At 46.2% G+C, this 17,523-nt stretch overlaps 3 protein-coding genes across 3 annotated transcripts; 1 reads left to right on the top strand and 2 right to left on the bottom strand.

Annotated features, from left to right (window-relative positions):
• Positions 1–4: 4 nt before the first annotated feature.
• On the bottom strand, positions 5–4,216 carry LOC108619004 (putative ATP-dependent RNA helicase DHX34). The gene is made up of 7 exons (XM_018015281.2): positions 3,643–4,216; positions 3,013–3,549; positions 2,586–2,956; positions 2,307–2,504; positions 1,309–2,222; positions 1,012–1,244; positions 5–950 (listed from the first exon to the last, which is right to left on the bottom strand). The coding sequence occupies exons 1-7, from the start codon at positions 4,214–4,216 to the stop codon at positions 373–375; spliced, it is 3,405 nt and encodes a 1,134-aa protein (XP_017870770.1). The 3' UTR covers positions 5–372.
• Positions 4,217–4,321: 105 nt separating this feature from the next.
• Positions 4,322–5,018, bottom strand: mRpS14 (mitochondrial ribosomal protein S14). Its single transcript, XM_018015298.2, has 2 exons — positions 4,778–5,018; positions 4,322–4,719 (listed from the first exon to the last, which is right to left on the bottom strand). The coding sequence occupies exons 1-2, from the start codon at positions 4,838–4,840 to the stop codon at positions 4,396–4,398; spliced, it is 387 nt and encodes a 128-aa protein (XP_017870787.1). The 5' UTR covers positions 4,841–5,018; the 3' UTR covers positions 4,322–4,395.
• Positions 5,019–5,107: 89 nt separating this feature from the next.
• Naa15-16 (N-alpha-acetyltransferase 15/16) lies at positions 5,108–9,939 on the top strand. The gene is made up of 7 exons (XM_018015284.2): positions 5,108–5,263; positions 5,635–5,763; positions 6,281–6,769; positions 6,881–7,668; positions 7,729–8,156; positions 8,251–8,906; positions 8,980–9,939. Exons 2-7 carry the CDS (start codon positions 5,707–5,709, stop codon positions 9,241–9,243), a joined length of 2,682 nt encoding a protein of 893 aa, XP_017870773.1. The 5' UTR covers positions 5,108–5,263; positions 5,635–5,706; the 3' UTR covers positions 9,244–9,939.
• Positions 9,940–17,523: the final 7,584 nt, after the last annotated feature.

Genomic DNA, 17,523 nt, shown 5'->3' with positions numbered 1-17,523 from the left:
TGAATTGTATTATTTTCAAATTTTCAGAAATTATGCATTTATTAGCAACAATAAATAAACGTGTACCAATATGCGCGACTGCACTGTAAGCGGGTGCAGCTCAGCTTGTATTGCGTTGTGTCTTAGCTAACTGAAACATGCACTGGATCAGAATTGAGTGGTTTGTGTCTTCGCTAACAGTTGCCAGCTTTTGGCATCGCACAGTATTTCAAAATTTTATGTGATTATACAATTCATTTAAATTACGTACTTTTGTCTAAGTATTTTGCAGTTAGCAGCAAAGCGTTGGAAAACACTTGCGAGCATTTTCGGATTTGGTTTGTGTCTCGGCTGCACAGTCATGTTTACACTGCTGTCCTGTGATATTGAGTATTACTTGTTCTTCGTGCAGTTAAGGCGATGACGCAGTATGTCGACCTTTGATAGTTTTAGATGGCGTCCACAGCTCTCGCAATGATGATCGCTGCCACCGCGGGAGCTGCTCGTGGGCGCAACAGTCATGTCCCGCTCCTTAGATACACGTGCTTGCTGTTGTGCCTTGCACTCAGGGCGATGCAGCAGCTGATCCAACACATCGAACTGCTCCAGCTCGTAGTCACAGCGAGGACACTGCCAGGGCTGAGCTTGAAGTGCCGTCTCCATGGCCAGCGTCCAGGGCAGCTCGGCCAAGCAGCCATAGACCACATGCTCGGAGACGTTGAGGCCGCCCTTCTCCTCGTTCACGCTGAGCGGAAAGTCGGCGGCAAAAGGGTTCGATGAGAGGGAGGCGAGTCGATAGGTTGGAGGCGAGCGGGTGTAGAGCGTCTTCTGGTCGGCAGGCAGCAGCCGCTTAATGCTGTACGCAACATCCAAACTCATAAAGTCCAGCAGATCAGACCACAGCGAATCGCTGCCCACGTGAAGAGGCGCAGCAGCAACGGAGCTGGAGTCATTACTGCTGCTGTTGAGCTCTGCAAGGAAAGCAATTGGTTTAGTTGCATGAGATCTGTCTCGTGGTCTTGGTCTACGCACCGTTGAGCTTATCGTAGAGGCGACTGCTCCAGCGTCTCCTCAGCTCGATGGCCTTGCTCAGCAGCTGCAGCCCGCTGCCCGGCTGTGGAAAGTCCAAGCCCAGCCAGCCATCGCAGACGATGCGCGAGAGGCCCACGTTTGTGTCGATGGCGTAGCCAAAGAGCAGCAGCGTCTGCGCTGCTGGCAAGCGGATGCAGTTCATCAGATATGGCTTCGCTGTTTCCAATAACGATCTGGGTGGGCGAATAGAGGACGATTATTACTAGACTGGACTAGATGATATATAGATTCACTCACTGATAGCAGAGCAGCTGGTGGCGCTCGCTCAGCGGCTGCTTGGGCGTGTAGTAGAAGGGCTTCTCCTGCAGATCGCTCTCTGTGAGCTTGAGCAGCTCGAAGTCCTTGGCAAAGTGCGAGTTTGGGTGCAGCGAGAGAAATGGCTTGAGTTGCGTGTGGAAGAACTGCTGGCTGGCGCCCTTGCAGTAGTTGAACTCGTCCGCAATGGCCAGCTGTGGATAGAAGCCGCTCACCAGGAGCAGCTTCAGCAGCACGACGTCCCGATGGCTGCTCAAGTGGGCGGAGCGAGTGAGCAGCGTTAGCTGGCGATGATCATGGCGCAGCCGGAAGTCCACGTCGCGCATATCCTCGCCCAGCTCCTCGTCGTCTTCCTGCTCCGCCTCATGGGGCTGGCGCTTGAGCAGCTTGCGCTGCCTGGGCTGCTCGTAGCGCTGGCGCCGCTTCAACGCCTTCAACTGGCGCAGCTCGCCATGACGACGCGCACGCTCCCTGCTGTCCAGCTGCTCATTCTTGGGCGTGGCCATGCGACAGCTCTCGAGTATGCGCTGGAACTGCTGGCGCAGCTTGCACAGCTCGTAGAAGCGCTGCTCCTCGATGCCCAGCTTTTGGCACCACTTCCTGGTGCTCTCCCTGGACATCTTCAGCTGCAGCCACTCGTGGAAGGCGCGCATCACCGTGAAGAGGTCGCCCTGATCCGACTCGTACTGCTGGCGCTCGCGTTCGCAGCGCTGATCGGTGAAGGCGCGCGTCGTCAGCGGGTTCTGCACGCTCAGCATGGCGGCCAACGTGAGCAGCTGCTCGAGCTCGGGAAACACGCAGCCCATGAGCAGCATCTTGCCAATCGAGAGCTCAACGGGCAAGTGGGCCAGCGAGCTGCCCAGCGGCGTGATCTTCTCCTCCACGCTCAAAGCGCACTGCACAGGAAGAGGAGAGAGGGGGAGAGAGAGAGAAGAGTGATTAGAGCTTGCCCTTCAGTAGCTGATTGGCTTCCATCTTACATGCTGCTTGAGTGAGAGAATCGTCTGCTCTATGCGCTCCGCGTCGGGCGCCTCTATGAAGGGAAAGGCGCGCACATCCGGCAAGCCCATGGAGACCATTTGCAGCAGCATTGTGTCCAGGGGCACGCGATAGATCTCTGGCAAGGGGTATGCCTCAAAGGCGTCGAATTGCTGCTGTGTGTAGAGTCTGAAGCAGACCTGAAAGAGACGGCAATAGTCAGCAAGTGGCATGCGGCATGTGGAGCATGTGGAGCATGTGGAGCATGTGGAGTTACTAACGCCTGGGCCTGTGCGTCCAGCGCGACCTTTGCGCTGCTCCGCTGAGGATTTGGATACCCAGAACTCCTTGAGGCGCTGCCCCTTGCAGCTGGCGTCGTAGCTCATCTCTTTGACCTTGCCCGAGTCGATGACGAAGCGGACGCCGTCGACTGTCAGCGACGTCTCAGCAATGTTCGTCGAGACGATGCACTTGCGCATGCCGTCGGGCGCGTAGTCAAAGACCTTATCCTGCTCCGCCAGCGCCAAGCCACTGTGCAGTGGCAGCAGCAGCCAGTGGGTCTGCTCCTTGGCGTATTCCTGGACTGCATCGCAAACGACATCGATTTCGTTGACGCCGCTGACAAAGATCAGCACATCGCCACGTTCACTAGCTGCAAGGGGAAGACCCATTAGAATTGTACTGGTCATAGGTGGGGGCTCCTCTTACTTGGATATTGCTGGTCAATGAGGCTGAGCACTTGGATGAACGGCGCCGGGTCGAGTCGCGAGCTCTTCTCCCGCTTGTTGCCCGCTGTGGCTTGTCCCGCCTTCAGCTCCAGCGCTGGAGGCGGCATATACTTCAGCTTGATGGGAAACAGGCGACCTGGCACTTGCAGCAGGCGTGCTCCCTCCTCCTTGAAGTAGCCATGGAAGAGCTCCACATTGATCGTTGCCGACATCAGAATCAACTTCAATTGCGGCTTGGCGCGCAGCAAGCATTTCGTGACGCCCAGCAGAAAGTCACCGAAGAGATTGCGCTCGTGTATCTCATCGAGTATGAGCACATCGTACTGCTCCAAATTGTCCGCCATTGCCAGCTGCCGCAGGAGCAAGCCCTCAGTAATGAACAGAATATGCGTGTGCTGCGTTCTGTTCCGCTCGAAGCGTATCTGGAAGCCCACTTTGCTGCCATAGTCGTCCAGCAGCTCGTGGGCTACTCTCTTCGAGAGCGAGACGCAGGCCAAGCGCCTCGGCTGGGTGCATGCTGGAGAGTAAAAGAGACAAATGATTGAGATAGGTTATATAGAGTAGAAGTTCGCTAACAGAGCTTGGTAGCTCTGATGTAGGCTAGACTTGCCTATGCTGCGGTAGCCAAATTCGTAAAGATATTGTGGCACTTGCGTTGACTTTCCACAGCCCGTGTCGCCGGCAACGATGAGCACACGGCTGGCCTCTAGCGAGCTACGCAAGTCCTGCTTGAAGCGGGCGATGGGTAGCGCCTTTTGAGCTTCCCTCAGTTTCTTGATGCGATTAAATTTCTCTTTTTGCTTGAAGTCCAAGTAGATGAGCACCAGCTGCTGGAATTGTGCTTGTAGCTCGTCACCCTCGCAGTCTTTGACCTGCTCCTCGTCCAGCTGCAGGGGCAGGTGCTTGCTCTTATGATAGGGCTGCGGTTGCTCATGCTCGGAATCGTTGAGCAGGCAGGGCAACACCGGCTGCCCCATGTTACGCAGCATAGACTCATATTTGTTGACGAACTGCCAGAAATCTGATGCATTTTCTACGAGGCTGACCGGATGCCTGGTGCTCTTGGTGAACAGGTGTCCACTTAATGCTGATTTGTGATCCAAAAAGCTAAAATCCACCAAATTAAGAGGCTGACGCGTGGAATTATGCCGTTTTCTACTTGTTTTGCCCGATCTGTAGCTCATTTTCAGAAGTAAACAAATAGCGATGGCAAATCGCTATCGATGAGCGGCAATAGTTTCTATCGAAATTCAGGCCATCAGCTGTGGAGGCTATTCAAATGCACTTGATTTTGGTTTTATTTGATTTTCTTTTTTTTATTTGTTCAGCTTTAAACAGGGCTCAATGAAAGTATATCTAAATGTTACCACATGGCACGCTGCACACCAGACAGCTTGTTATAATCGGCCAGGTGTCGCCACACAATGCGGCTAAGTCGATATTTGTGGACTACGCCGCGCGGCCGTGACGTAAGTGCGCAACGTTCTCGCACGCGAACCAGTGAGGAGTCCCTTGGAAATGCGGCTATCTCAGCATCCGCCAATTCGCGGAGCTCAACGGGCAGTATGTCATTCTTCCGTAGCGAGTTTACACGCAAGCGGTCTTTGGCATGTTCGCTGACACATTTGCGACGTTTGACATCGCGTATCATACGCCAGTCGGCATATTTAGTGCGCACTTGCTGCAACTGGGGGAGAAACAAACTTGAATGAATTTGATTTCTTGGAATATATGTTACGACTTACGCCACATCCAGCGATTTGTACGCTTTGGCTAACGAAGCTACCGAGCTTAGCCAAGGAGTTCATGTTATTTACTTCACAATTGTTTCAAACGACTCACAAGTTGCTTATATCGATATAAACAGTCCCCTTTCTTACCTATCGATAATGTATTCTCGCATTGACAGCTGTTGTTCCTAACTATTGTTTGAATGTCAGTTTTTTTGTGAGAAAATTGAATACGAATTTTATTGAAGTTTTGTTCTAAATGAAGTAAAATAATGTGTGTGGCTCTGTTAATGGTTTAGATATATATACTGGCAATACTATACAAACGCATTACATTCATTTTAAGTAATAAATCATACGTTTTATATAACACGACTGGGTAGCCCGCTATTGCTGCTTCTTCTTGCGATTGGAGGGTGTTGCACAGCTGTGATTCTTGTGCCTCTGCAGAACGACACAAACGAATAAAAATCCAATATTTTCCCATAAACTAATTTAAATGTGAGTATAATATCATCTTTATTTTATAATATCGCGAATTATGTGAATCATTCACACGGCGCGTGCACAAAGGAAAATCAGGTGCAAAATATAATAAATCGAATTGTCAACATTTGCCATTCGAATCGACGCGCAAACACATGCTGTGCATGTGTATATTGCGTTGATGTTTGCTGTCTCACCGTCAAGACGGAATTTTGCTCGTGGTTGCGGTGTATTTTACACAGAATTTTATAAATATATATTTTTAAACGCCGTGCGTGTGTGTAATTTTTTTTTGTTCATGTGCCTTGGTGAAAAGGAAATTAATTATACGCACGCTGAATTATCGCTTCAACAATAATAGAATACCTCTACCCTTCATAAAATAGCCAAACGGAAGCATTTTTAATCCGGTGCAAAAGTAGCAGCTGAAGAAGAAGCAGCACAGCAAAACGTCGAAGATGCCTTCCAGCGATCCACTGCCGCCCAAAGAGGCTGCACTCTTCCGTAAATTACTGGTAAGTGCAGTATATATGTATACATATTTCTGCACATGTATGCATATGTATTGGAGCGTACATATGTACATGTATGCTCTGCTAAGTCGCCGGCTACAATTCCAATTGCGGCTCCCATACAAGACCCAACACACATACACACATACACACTCACACCTATGCGCTCACGCACACACACAGTTTATCATGTGCTTTTTCGTTGCGCCTATTTTTGGTATTACAGAGAAAAAACAAAAGCAATAAGAACAAAACTGATTAGAAACATTACCAATTGGATTTGTTAGTTGTTGAAGAGTGCTGTCCCTGCCTAAAAAAATTCTAACTGGATTTCTTATGCATTGTTTTTGCACGTAGTTCATAGCATAACCTCAAAAAGTGGGGCGGGCTTTTGAAACGGGCTGAATAACAAGCCAAAGTATGAGAAGTTCTAGTTGTAACTGCAATTTTATGTTACTTTAGGTATATGCGTATCTGCACTTAATTTAATTACATTCGTATTTGCTCACCTGTCATGCAGAAATGCTACGAAATGAAGCAGTACAAAAATGGCCTCAAACTGGCCAAGCAAATCCTATCAAATCCGAAGTTCACGGAACATGGCGAAACGCTGGCCATGAAGGGCTTAACACTGAACGGACTTGGGCGCCGCGAAGAGGCGTATAAGTATGTCCGCATGGGCCTGAGGAACGATTTGCGCTCTCACGTCTGCTGGCATGTCTATGGCCTGCTGCAGCGTAGCGACAAAAAGTATGACGAGGCAATCAAATGCTATCGCAATGCCCTCAAATGGGAGAAGGACAACTTGCAAATATTGAAAGATCTGTCGCTGCTGCAAATACAAATGCGAGACTTGGAGGGCTACAAGGAGACGCGTCATCATCTGTTCACGCTGCGGCCATCGCAGCACGCCTCATGGACTGGCTTCGCGATGAGCTATCATCTGCTGGGCGAGCATATGATGGCGAATAATATACTCGAGACGTTTAGCCAGTCGCAGACATCAATTGTAAGTGCGCGAATAGTTGGACTATATATTGTTGTTAATCTGTACATCTCTCTCTCCCTCTCTCTCTCTCTCCCTCTCTGTTGGCCTGTTGATCTGTTTCCCTTCATTTAGGAGGCCCACGATTATCGACAGTCGGAGCTGCTGCTCTATCAGAACCAGATACTCATCGAAGCGCACCAGTTGCAGCAGGCGCTGGATCATTTGCTTAAGTTTGAGCCACAGATTGTGGACAAGTTGGCTGTGCGCGAAACTCTCGGCGATTTGTATATTAAGCTGAAGCAGGAGGATAAGGCGGTGCCCATATATGAATCCCTGATCCAGCGGAATCCGGAGAATGTCCTCTACTACAAACAATATATGACGGCCCGTCGCGTCAGCTCCCCAAGCGATATCGTGGCTGTTTATCGCGAGTTTCAGCAACAATATCCACGCGCGCTCTGTCCACGTCGCCTGCCTTTAGACATTGCCAGCGGGGATGAGTTCCGCGTCGTGGCCGATGAATATTTGCGACGTGGCCTTCGAAAGGGTATTCCTCCATTGTTTGTCAACGTGCGTTCGCTGCACCAGCAGCCGGAAAAGGCGAACATCATCGAGTCGCTAACGCTGCAATACTTTGAGAATTTAACGCGTTCCGGTCACTTTTCCCGGGAAGATGCCGATGCTGGTGTGCCGGTTGAGCCAGCCTCTGCTCTGGTGTGGACCGCATTGTTTCTGGCCCAGCACTATGATTATATGCGCGATACGAACCGAGCGTTGGAATATATCAATGTCGCCATTGATCATACACCAACGCTGATTGAGTTGCTTATCACGAAAGGGCGGATTTTTAAGCACGCCGGCGATGCTGTGGAGGCCTACGTGTGGCTCGAAGAGGCCCAGAGCATGGACACGGCCGATCGGTAGACTATATACTCTATACATATTACTATTGTGCACCCCTCTAAATCTCCCACTTGCAGCTACATCAACTCCAAGTGCGCCAAGTATATGCTGCGCGCCAATATGATTAGCGAGGCCGAGGATATCTGTGCGAAGTTCACCCGTGAAGGCGTCTCGGCTATGGACAATTTGAATGAGATGCAATGCATGTGGTTCCAGACGGAGTGTGCCTTGGCCTTCCAGCGCATGGGTCGATGGGGCGAGGCACTTAAGAAATGCCACGAAGTGGATCGTCACTTTGCCGAGATCATTGAGGATCAGTTCGATTTTCATACCTATTGCATGCGCAAGATGACATTGCGCGCTTACGTTGGACTATTGCGACTGGAGGATGTCCTACGGCGTCATCCCTTCTACTTCAAGGCGGCCAAATGTGGGATTGAGGTCTATATGCGTCTCTACGATAAGCCACTCAAGTCGGAGGCAACCATTGAGGAAATTGACATCGGTGCGGCAAGAACATCCGTCACAGAATACCTATATATGCATATAAATGCATTTATGTGAGTTTACCAATCATTGCTAACTGTGATCCTTTGCAGAGAACCTTCCGCCATCGGAGCTGAAGAAGCTGCGCAGTAAACAGCGCAAGGCCAAGAAGAAAGCCGAACTGGAGAGCGCACAGGCTGCCCAGGCGCAGGTGAAGCGCGAACAGCATCAGAAATCGAAACAGCAAGCCAACCAGGAAACCGATCCGGATGCACCGCAACTAGACGAGCTGATCCCCGAGAAACTGGAGCGCACCGACGAGCCGTTGGAGAAGGCGATTGAGTTCTTAAAGCCGCTGCAGCAGTTTGCCAAAGAGCGCATTGAAACGCATTTATTGGCCTTCGAGGTGTACTATCGAAAGAATAAGCTGCTCCTCATGCTGCAATCGATACTGCGCGCGCGTGCTGTCAATCCAGAGCACCCCGTGCTGCATAGCTGTATCATCCGATTTATGAAAGCGCTGGCCAATGCCAAGAAATCGGAGCCGTTCAACGAGCATGTGCAGCAAGTGCTGGATAAGGCCACCAAAGAACTGATAGGCACCAAGACGCCACAGCAGTTGAATGACGAATTCATTGCCAAGCATCATGCTACTTCCATATTGCATTTATATGAGGGCGTACGCGGTCTCTACGAGCTGGATCCTAGCAAAAAGCAAACGGCCATCAAGCTGATCACCAGCTTCAATCTGAGCAAGATGCGATTAGAGGTATTTTTCTCATATGTCTGCATATATCATGTACTATATCTGTGTGTGTGTGTGTCTTCCATGTGACTTGCAGGAGGCCGTTCAGGTTTACACGGCGTTGCGGGATGGCGATATCTTTGGGGAGTGCGAGAAGGAGGCGGATGAGTATAAGCTGTTGTGCCAGCAACGTTTCCAATATGCGCGCATCTTCCGCAACGTTGAGGAGCTGGAGGCGCAGCTGCAGGAGAAGGAGGCAGCCAAGCTGCGTGCCGAGGAGGAGCAGCAGCAGCTCAATCATCTCGATTCAAATGAGGTGTCTGTAACGTCGACGCCAGCGTCCATTGCGGCAGCATCTTAGAAGCAACATTGGGGCAAAAGCGACAGCAACACTAACTATAACAATAACAATATTAACAGCAACATCAACAACCACAACAACAACAACAACAACAATTGCAACAGACTTTACTGCAACAGCAACTTGAAGTACTGCAGTAAACTCAATTTTATCGACAACAGCAACAGCAACAACAGCAACAACAACAACAAAAACAACAACAATAATAACAATAATAAAAGAAAACTATATTAACAAAACAAACAAACAAAACGAACAACAAACAACAGCAGGCAGCGAGAGCAAGCGAAGCAACAAAATTCTTCAGTTAACTAGAATTGCGGGGGTCGCTGAGGAGCAGCTTGAATCGGTTTTATTTTTCGTTTTGTACACTCACACACACACACACACACACACACATACACAGACACATGCACAGACACGCATTGGAATGTGCTTTGTGTAAGCGAGCTAACTTTATACAACATGAACCCATACACACACACGCATACATATTACTTTATGTATAGTTAATAATGCAGAAGATGCAGAGGCGGCAGCAACCAAGGTGGCAACGTAAAAGCTTAAATAAATGAACAATAATAATAATAATAGCAAGAACAACCAGCAACCAAATGAGTGAAGGCAACAACAAAACAACTAACGAAAATTGTTATAGAACTTTTTACACTTTATAAATCATAAATTTTGACCGTTTTTCTCTTTTACTTTTACTTTGAAACAAGAAAAAAAAATCGGACTCAAATGAAAAACTGAATCGAAAGAAATGTAAAGAAACGCAATGAAAAAGAAAGAGAAGGCGAGAGCGTGAGTGAGAGAGGGGAGTCCGACTGTATATAAATGCCTATAACCTATTGACTGTTCAGTTTTAGCTATATATTTAGCATAGATTTAGTTAAGAACTAAATGTAGCCTAACTTAATTTTTGGACAAATCGAGCTTCATTCGAGTTTATTTTTGAGTCGTAGCTTGCTAGTTATTAGACGAGTCTATGTATATGATATATGCTAAAGCTCAATGTGATTTGCTATATATTATATAGACTGATAACAGCTGATTGAGCTATAGAGAAACATTTGAGTGAGTAAAAGGAAACTAGATATGATCTGGCAGCAAATAATTTTAGAGCTGAATTCGTTCCTAAATGAATCTGTTGCATGTCTCTCTGACAATCTATAAATCTATATCTGTGTATATCTATAAGTATGTGTAAATGGGTGTCTGGATAGATAGATAACTATGCAAACGAGCTGTTCGGATGTGTGTGCCTACCTCAAGTAGTCTTGGATGGGTTCTTCGCTTAGGAACCTAATGCACATTGATATAGATTAAGTTTAGATCATATGCTATGCTGTTCTGTGTATATACCTCACATAACTGTACTATATCAGAGTAACGTTTGCTTAGGCACTTCGACTGGCAGCTTACCTGTATACATACACATACAATAAGTACACACCGACATATACATATGCACATCCGCACACACACACCGAAGCACAGCTGCTCTGTATATCTGTATGTGTGGATAGTTTGTGCTATTCCTTTAACATTGGCTTGACAAAATTTATTTTGCATTAAGTTTAACTCTTGTAAACTTGTGTCTTTCCCTGTTTAGCTAAAAAGTAGATCTATTAGTCACGATTCTGCGTTTATCCACAAGGACAACTAAGGTAAGTTATGCGGTCTGTAGAGTTGATCACTGATTGGTTGATGAGGTGCTAACTGCAGCAGCTGCTGTGCTGGACGCATTGTCAATGGATCGTCCGTTAGGCTATCAATCAATCACTCAGCCAGTCAATCAATTAGCCATCATTCAATTAAGCTGCCCATGAGTCGTTTATGTCTGTTTATCAATCAATCAGTCAGTAGGTTGGCCAATTAGTGCATCACTCAATCAGTCAATCAAATAATTGAAGATCAGTCTGACAGTATGGTTCAGTCTTTGGAGAATTCAATCAATAATCAATCAATCGTTCAGTCTGTACGTTTATTATTACATTAATCAGTTTATCAGTAAATCCGTTAGTCAATCAATCCACCAGTCATGTCAATCTGGCTCAATCAGCCAATAGTCATGTCCTTCAGTCAATCAATGAATTAGTATCACCATCAATCAATCAATTCAGTTATGTTCATTAGTCTGACGGTCATGCAGTCCCTCAATCAGTCAGTCAGCAAATCAGCTGGTCAATCAGACATTCAATTAGCTGCTAGCGAGCAATTCACAAAATCAATCAGCCAGTCAATGGGTGGGGCAATCAGTCAATCTCTCTGTTAGGCTGTCAATCAATCAGTCCGTCTCTTGTCTCAATCGGTCTATCTGGCTGTCAATCAGTGACTCGGCCGGCAAGTCAATTCGTCCATTGCAATGCGGCATGTCGGCCAATTAAACTGCATCATTCAGTCAATCAGTCAGTCACGTCTTGAGGCCATCATTATAATTATAATTAAACAGGAAAAGCCACTTTCCACATTTGCATTCGTCTCCTCTGAGTGAATATGTTAAATGTGAAAATAAATTGGAAATATGAAAGCCCAGCGCCTTGCATTCTGGGAACGGGCGCGGGGCAGGGGGAGAGGGAGAGGCCGCTGTGTCGCCGGAGCAGCTGCAGGTGCAGCGCTGCACAAGAGCATTTAAAAACATATGAAACACTAAATGATTCGCACACGTGCCGAAAAAAATAAAAATAAATAAAGGAAAACACACACACACACACACACACAGAGAGAGAAAATAAAATGCAAAATAAATGCGAGACTGTCTGGAGAGAGCGGCAGGCGCACAGTGGTAAGTAATCCATTTGCATGGGCTGTAAATTAATTTCTCAAATGTAAATAGATTGAAATGCTAAGAAACTCATTGGGATAGCTCATCAAACTGTCAATTAAAAGTCACTCAGTCCAGTTTGTCTGGTAGCCAATTCACAGACTATGGATTATTGATTGATTGACTCTGACAATTAATCAATCAGTCAAAAAGTCAGTCAATCAGAGTGAATCTCTGTATAAGTTATAGATTAATTATTATAATTATAGATAATTATGGATCATTCCAATAATTTATAGGTCAATCAGTCTTTTAAGTAGTTAGTCAATCAGTTATTAAATCAGCTATTCTATCAGTCAGTCAGTCAGTCAGTCAATGACCTACGATCTACTCCTAAACTATCCTCCCCTAAGTTACTTAATCAATCAAAACTTTAGGCGGTCGATTACAGCTGCAATCAATCAACCAACGAGTTTCCACTTTATCAGTCAATCAAACATACATATCCATATCTGATTGACACTTTTCATTTTTCACTAAATTAGGCGCTTGGCCTTAAATTAAATTCAATGTCTTGCCAAGATTCTTCACTTCAGTCTCTCACCTAGTCCTGGCAACTTCACTGCAAATAGCTCTTGCCCCACTGTGCCTTCTGCCGTCGCGTTTCCTGGCGCTGTCGCTGGATTGTAAATTATATAGTCGGCTGCCTGCGCGACAAGCGCCAAGTGCCACTCATTGTGCACCGCTGCAGCGCGCCGCAGCGCCTACTCCGGCTCCGGCTGCGGCTCCTGTTGCGTGCTGTGACGACAGATTCCAGCTCCAGCTCCAGTTCCAGCGCCAGCTTCAGTTCCGTCGCCGTTGCCGTCTCCGGTCGGAGCTTAATCAGCTTTATGCTGCTGGTAATTGCCAACCATCTTCAATGGGTAGTTGAGAACTATTTCGAGACTAAAAGTATCTGCAAGATACAAAAGTATTTCGACACGGGAAGAGCTGTTAAAGTGTCTGAAAATATTTATAATATATGAACAGGTCTATGAGATGCATCGAAAGAATCTACGAGATACGCTGTCAGTATAGTAGTATAGTTGCTGATAAGAGATACAAATGTATCTATATAGCTCTTACATAGGTAAAACTCTTTCAGATAGAAAAGTATCTTTGGGATAGAAAACGATCAGCTAAAGGCGACTGATGCGAGAGCTTCAAAGTAACTTTAAGATAGAAAACTGCGTCAATAACTGGAAGATCAATGTGTATCTATCAGTTACAGTTAAAGTATAGCTACAACTGTCAGATATAAAAGTATCTCTCAGATGCAACTATTGACTCAAACTAAATATATCAAATCAAAGAGAATAAATATAAGAAATTGACATGTGAAGTATGCGCGTATGTGCAGGGTATACAGTTCGTCTATCATTTACTCGCTTTCATTGCATTTTGAATTCTTTTCTTTTTCGGAATGCTTGCGGTTGTTTCAGTTTTTTTTTCCCTGTCGAGCTTTTAATCATTTTTAAACAACAACTCAAGTGCCCGCGTCTGCACACACAAGTGTTAATGCGTGTGCGTGTGTGTGCGTGTGTGTATGTGCCAAAAGCCAAAGAGCGGCTGCCTGTGTATGCGTGCAAGTGCCACTCAACACACAAAACACACTCACACACACATGAGCAGAGCAGAAGTTGCAAAAAAAGAAAAACAAAATCTGAAAAAATGAAGGGAATAAAAAGTGTTGCATATCCAAAAGGGGCCGCTGCTGCTGTCGGCGTCGGCGTCGACGTTAGCGTAGCAAGTAACACACACACGCACGCACGCACCCTCCATCTGCATCTGTCTCTTTCACACATACACACACACACGCATGGCAGCTGCTGCAAAGGCAGCCTAAAAAAAGCGTTGCATATCCAAAAGGGGCCGCCGCTGGCGCCGCTGCGTCGCTGTCTGCGCCGGTGCTGACGCCTGCGCCTCCGTCGCCATTTGGCGGCACACAAAAGCACTTGAGAATTTATTTTTGACGCATAAAGTGCAACGAGTGCCCGCCTGACCAGCCGAGCCAAAGTTGAAGCCGCTTCCTCAGCTGAGCAACACGCCCCATCCGCTCCCCTACCTCCTCCTCTGCCCGCGCCACACTTAGCTGCCCTTTTGCTGCTGGCGTTTTCTCCTCCTGCTTCAGCCTCTGCCTCTGCCCCACCCCTGCACTTGCCATAATTTGGCTTAATTGACGTCTTCAGCTGATTCTTGATTTCAAGTCATGAACATAATCTGCCTCAAGTTCGCTTTGTGATTAAGATATCCCATTTCAGATGCCCACAATGTGGCAAAGCTGAGTCTAGCTGTTGGTGCATTGACCCTGCAGGCGGATGACTTTGGCCTGAAATTGATCTTATTCTTGATCCCTTTTAAGAACAGACGACTTGAAGGACGAATCGATGGGGGGAGACATAAGCAATCGGAGAAATGTGATAAGGCTAGTCAAAAAGACAGGATGGCTAGATAGTTATAGGTAGAGATCTGTAGAGAGCATAGAGATATATATATATATAGAGAGAGAGAGAAAGAGAGAGAGGGAGAGACAGGAAACAAAGCTGGACGAAAGGCCGAACAAGCAAAAACTGAGGTGGACGGAAGTAAAAGTGAGAGAGTGGGAGAGAGATAGATAGATAGAGATAGAGATAAAGATAGAGGTAGAGGTAGAGGTAGAGGTAGAGATAGAGATAGAGATAGAGTTAGAGATAGAGATAGAGATAGAGATAGAGATAGAGATAGAGATAGAGATAGAGATAGAGATAGAGATAGAGATAGAGATGAGATAGAGATAGAGATAGAGATAGAGATAGAGATAGAGATAGAGATAGAGAGTAGAGATAGAGATAGAGATAGAGATAGAGATAGGAGATAGAGATAGAGATAGAGATAGAGATAGAGATAGAGATAGAGATAGAGATAGAGATAGAGATAGAGATAGAGATAGAGATAGAGATAGAGATAGAGATAGAGATAGAGATAGAGATAGAGATAGAGATAGAGATAGAGATAGAGATAGAGATAGAGATAGAGATAGAGATAGAGATAGAGATAGAGATAGAGATAGAGATAGAGATAGAGATAGAGATAGAGATAGAGATAGAGATAGAGATAGAGATAGAGATAGAGATAGAGATAGAGATAGAGATAGAGATAGAGATAGAGATAGAGATAGAGATAGAGATAGAGATAGAGATAGAGATAGAGATAGAGATAGAGATAGAGATAGAGATAGAGATAGAGATAGAGATAGAGATAGAGATAGAGATAGAGATCGAGATAGAGATAGAGATAGAGATAGAGATAGAGATAGAGATAGAGATGCTCTCGGCTCGCGCTCGCGCTCGCGCTCGCGCTGCGCTCGCGCTCGCGCTCGCGCTGGCGCTCGCGCTCGCGCTCGCGCTCGCGCTTCGAATCGCGTTGCGCTGCTTTGATTTTAAGCTGCGAGGCAGCTGCAGCTGCTGTTTTACTTGTTTTGTTCTTCTTCTGCTTCTGCTTCTTCTTATTCTTTTTCTTGTTGCTATTTGTTTCGCTATACAAATTGTAAATCTATGAAATGTGCACTATAAAAACTCTGGCAACTCTGCCAAAGCTCTGGCAACTCTCGTTTGCTTGTTGCCATTCCGTTGCTGTTGCTGTTGTTGTTGCTGCAGCTTTACTTGCTGCTGCTGTTGTTGTTGTTGTTGTTGTTGCTGTTTACTTTTCGTTTTCATTTTTGGTTAGCGCCAGCAACACGAAAAGTTACGCTAGTTTATGAAAAAGTCTTTGAGCTGTCAAACTGTCCAATTTGTAGATAAAGTTGCCAAGCGAACCAAACCTCCCCTCTGTCCGCTCCGTTCCGACTACCTCCTGCCTCCTGCCTCCTGCGTCAGGCTTGTCTCCTCCCCTTCCCGCCTGCTCCACACATATCCTTGCCTCTTTCACCTTCAGCTCTCTTTCTGTGTTGCTCATCATCGGCTGCTGCCTTCGCTGTTGCTGTTGCTTCTCCTTCTCCTTCTACTTCTTCTTCTTCCTCTTCGTCTTCGTTATTTTTGAGTTCTACTTTTGAGCTTACCAGCACAGTATCTATGGGGCGTATGCCTTACCTAGTAGCCATCGATATTCGCAGATCTGTCTTGTTTTTATTTTTCTTCGTTCGCTCATACTTATATTTGGCTATCTGTCGATTATTGATTGATATTTGTATCTTTATCGCTTTATCAACCTTTTCTCCATTTCGGGCTGTCCATCTATCCATTTGTCGTTCGTCTATCGCATAGTCTATTCGTTGTTGTATCCATATATATTTTATATCATGCACATATACCTTCATCAGCTCTTTCACTTATCACTGCTTATCTATTTATCCATCTGTAGTATGTATGTATGTGTTTGCTCTTTTATCAGCTTATCCGTTTATCTTGTTTCTAGCTGTCCGCCTGATTATCAGACAATCCGTTAGTCTATCCCTTAAGGAGCTTAACCGCATGTACTATATCTGATTATCCATTTGTTTATTCCTATGTTTCACCCTCTGTCTGTCTCTCTCTCTCTCTCTCTCTCTCTCTCTCTCTCTCTCTCTCTCTCTCTCTTTCTCTATCTCTACCTCTCGTTGCCTCGTGTAGTGTGAGTACGTGAAATTCTGGTATATCTACAAGTTTTTGTCAATCTATGGAATTCTTTCTTCTGTTTTCCTTTGTCTTTTCGTTTATCCCTTATCCATTTTCTTATTCTACAAATTTCGTACATTTCATTTACAAATTATAAAACCATTATAAATCGCTTGATTAGAGCTTCACAGCTGTTTAGCTAAGTAGGGTATCTGCTGGTCGAGCAGACTCTTTGGTTTGTTGCGCTGCTGTTGCATTTAAAGTTTTTTATGCGTCTTTAAGGCGAATTTCTCGTAAAACTTTTCGGGGGCAACATGTTGTCAAAAGCGACGCCGCCTGCTGCTGGCCGTGCGACCTCTCTCTGCACGCACACCCAGAGCCACACATGTACGCATGTACACACACACACACACACACACACGCACACGCACACGCACGTAGGTTGTAGGTTAACGTTAACATGTTGCTGTGTGTAAAAAGCTTGTCGAAAACTTGATTTCAATATAAGTTTTACATTTTGTCCTTTAAGTTGCATCTAATGAGGCATATCGAATGGGCGAGTGAGGCAGAGAGGCCGACACAGAAAGAGAGAGAGAGGGCGAGGGAGAGCGTGATGGAGGGACGGTGGGATGGAGGGAGGGGAATCAAACTAATAGCTGTTGGCCATTAAACTCTCAAAGTTGATTAAACACGTCCAAGGAGGGCGAACAGGCACCGAAGGAGGCGGGGTGAGGGCTCGTCGGAGGGAGGTTTGCAGCTATTAAAAGTTTTTGGCTGACTTGATCCAAAGTAGTTTTCCAAGTGTCGAGATTATTCGTGTATCAAATTGATTGGCCAATACCCTGCAACTACCCCCGCCTGCAGCCGGCTCCCAGCTCCCGCCCACTCGGTGATACCCTA

The sequence above is a fragment of the Drosophila arizonae genome, chromosome X (genome assembly GCF_054131065.1).
Source record: "Drosophila arizonae isolate 15081-1271.41 chromosome X, UAZ_ARI_1.0, whole genome shotgun sequence".
NCBI classification, from domain to species: Eukaryota; Metazoa; Arthropoda; class Insecta; order Diptera; family Drosophilidae; genus Drosophila; species Drosophila arizonae.
The sequence above is the reverse complement of the archived record's forward strand: the minus strand, read 5'-3'. Positions and strand labels throughout refer to the sequence as shown.

Bases quoted from the DNA above. Each gene is read 5' to 3' on its own strand.
- mRpS14 (XM_018015298.2), bottom strand. From the start codon at position 4,840: ATGAACTCCTTGGCTAAGCTCGGTAGCTTCGTTAGCCAAAGCGTACAA. The intron at 4,720-4,777 runs GTAAGTCGTAAC...TTTCTCCCCCAG, and splicing joins TACAAATCGCTGGATGTGGC to TTGCAGCAAGTGCGCACTAA.
- LOC108619004 (XM_018015281.2), bottom strand. From the start codon at position 4,216: ATGAGCTACAGATCGGGCAAAACAAGTAGAAAACGGCATAATTCCACG. The intron at 3,550-3,642 runs GCAAGTCTAGCC...TTTACTCTCCAG, and splicing joins ATTTGGCTACCGCAGCATAG to CATGCACCCAGCCGAGGCGC. The intron at 1,245-1,308 runs GTGAGTGAATCT...TCGCCCACCCAG, and splicing joins CACCAGCTGCTCTGCTATCA to ATCGTTATTGGAAACAGCGA.
- Naa15-16 (XM_018015284.2), top strand. From the start codon at position 5,707: ATGCCTTCCAGCGATCCACTGCCGCCCAAAGAGGCTGCACTCTTCCGT. The intron at 5,764-6,280 runs GTAAGTGCAGTA...CCTGTCATGCAG, and splicing joins CACTCTTCCGTAAATTACTG to AAATGCTACGAAATGAAGCA. The intron at 8,157-8,250 runs GTGCGGCAAGAA...GATCCTTTGCAG, and splicing joins CATTGAGGAAATTGACATCG to AGAACCTTCCGCCATCGGAG.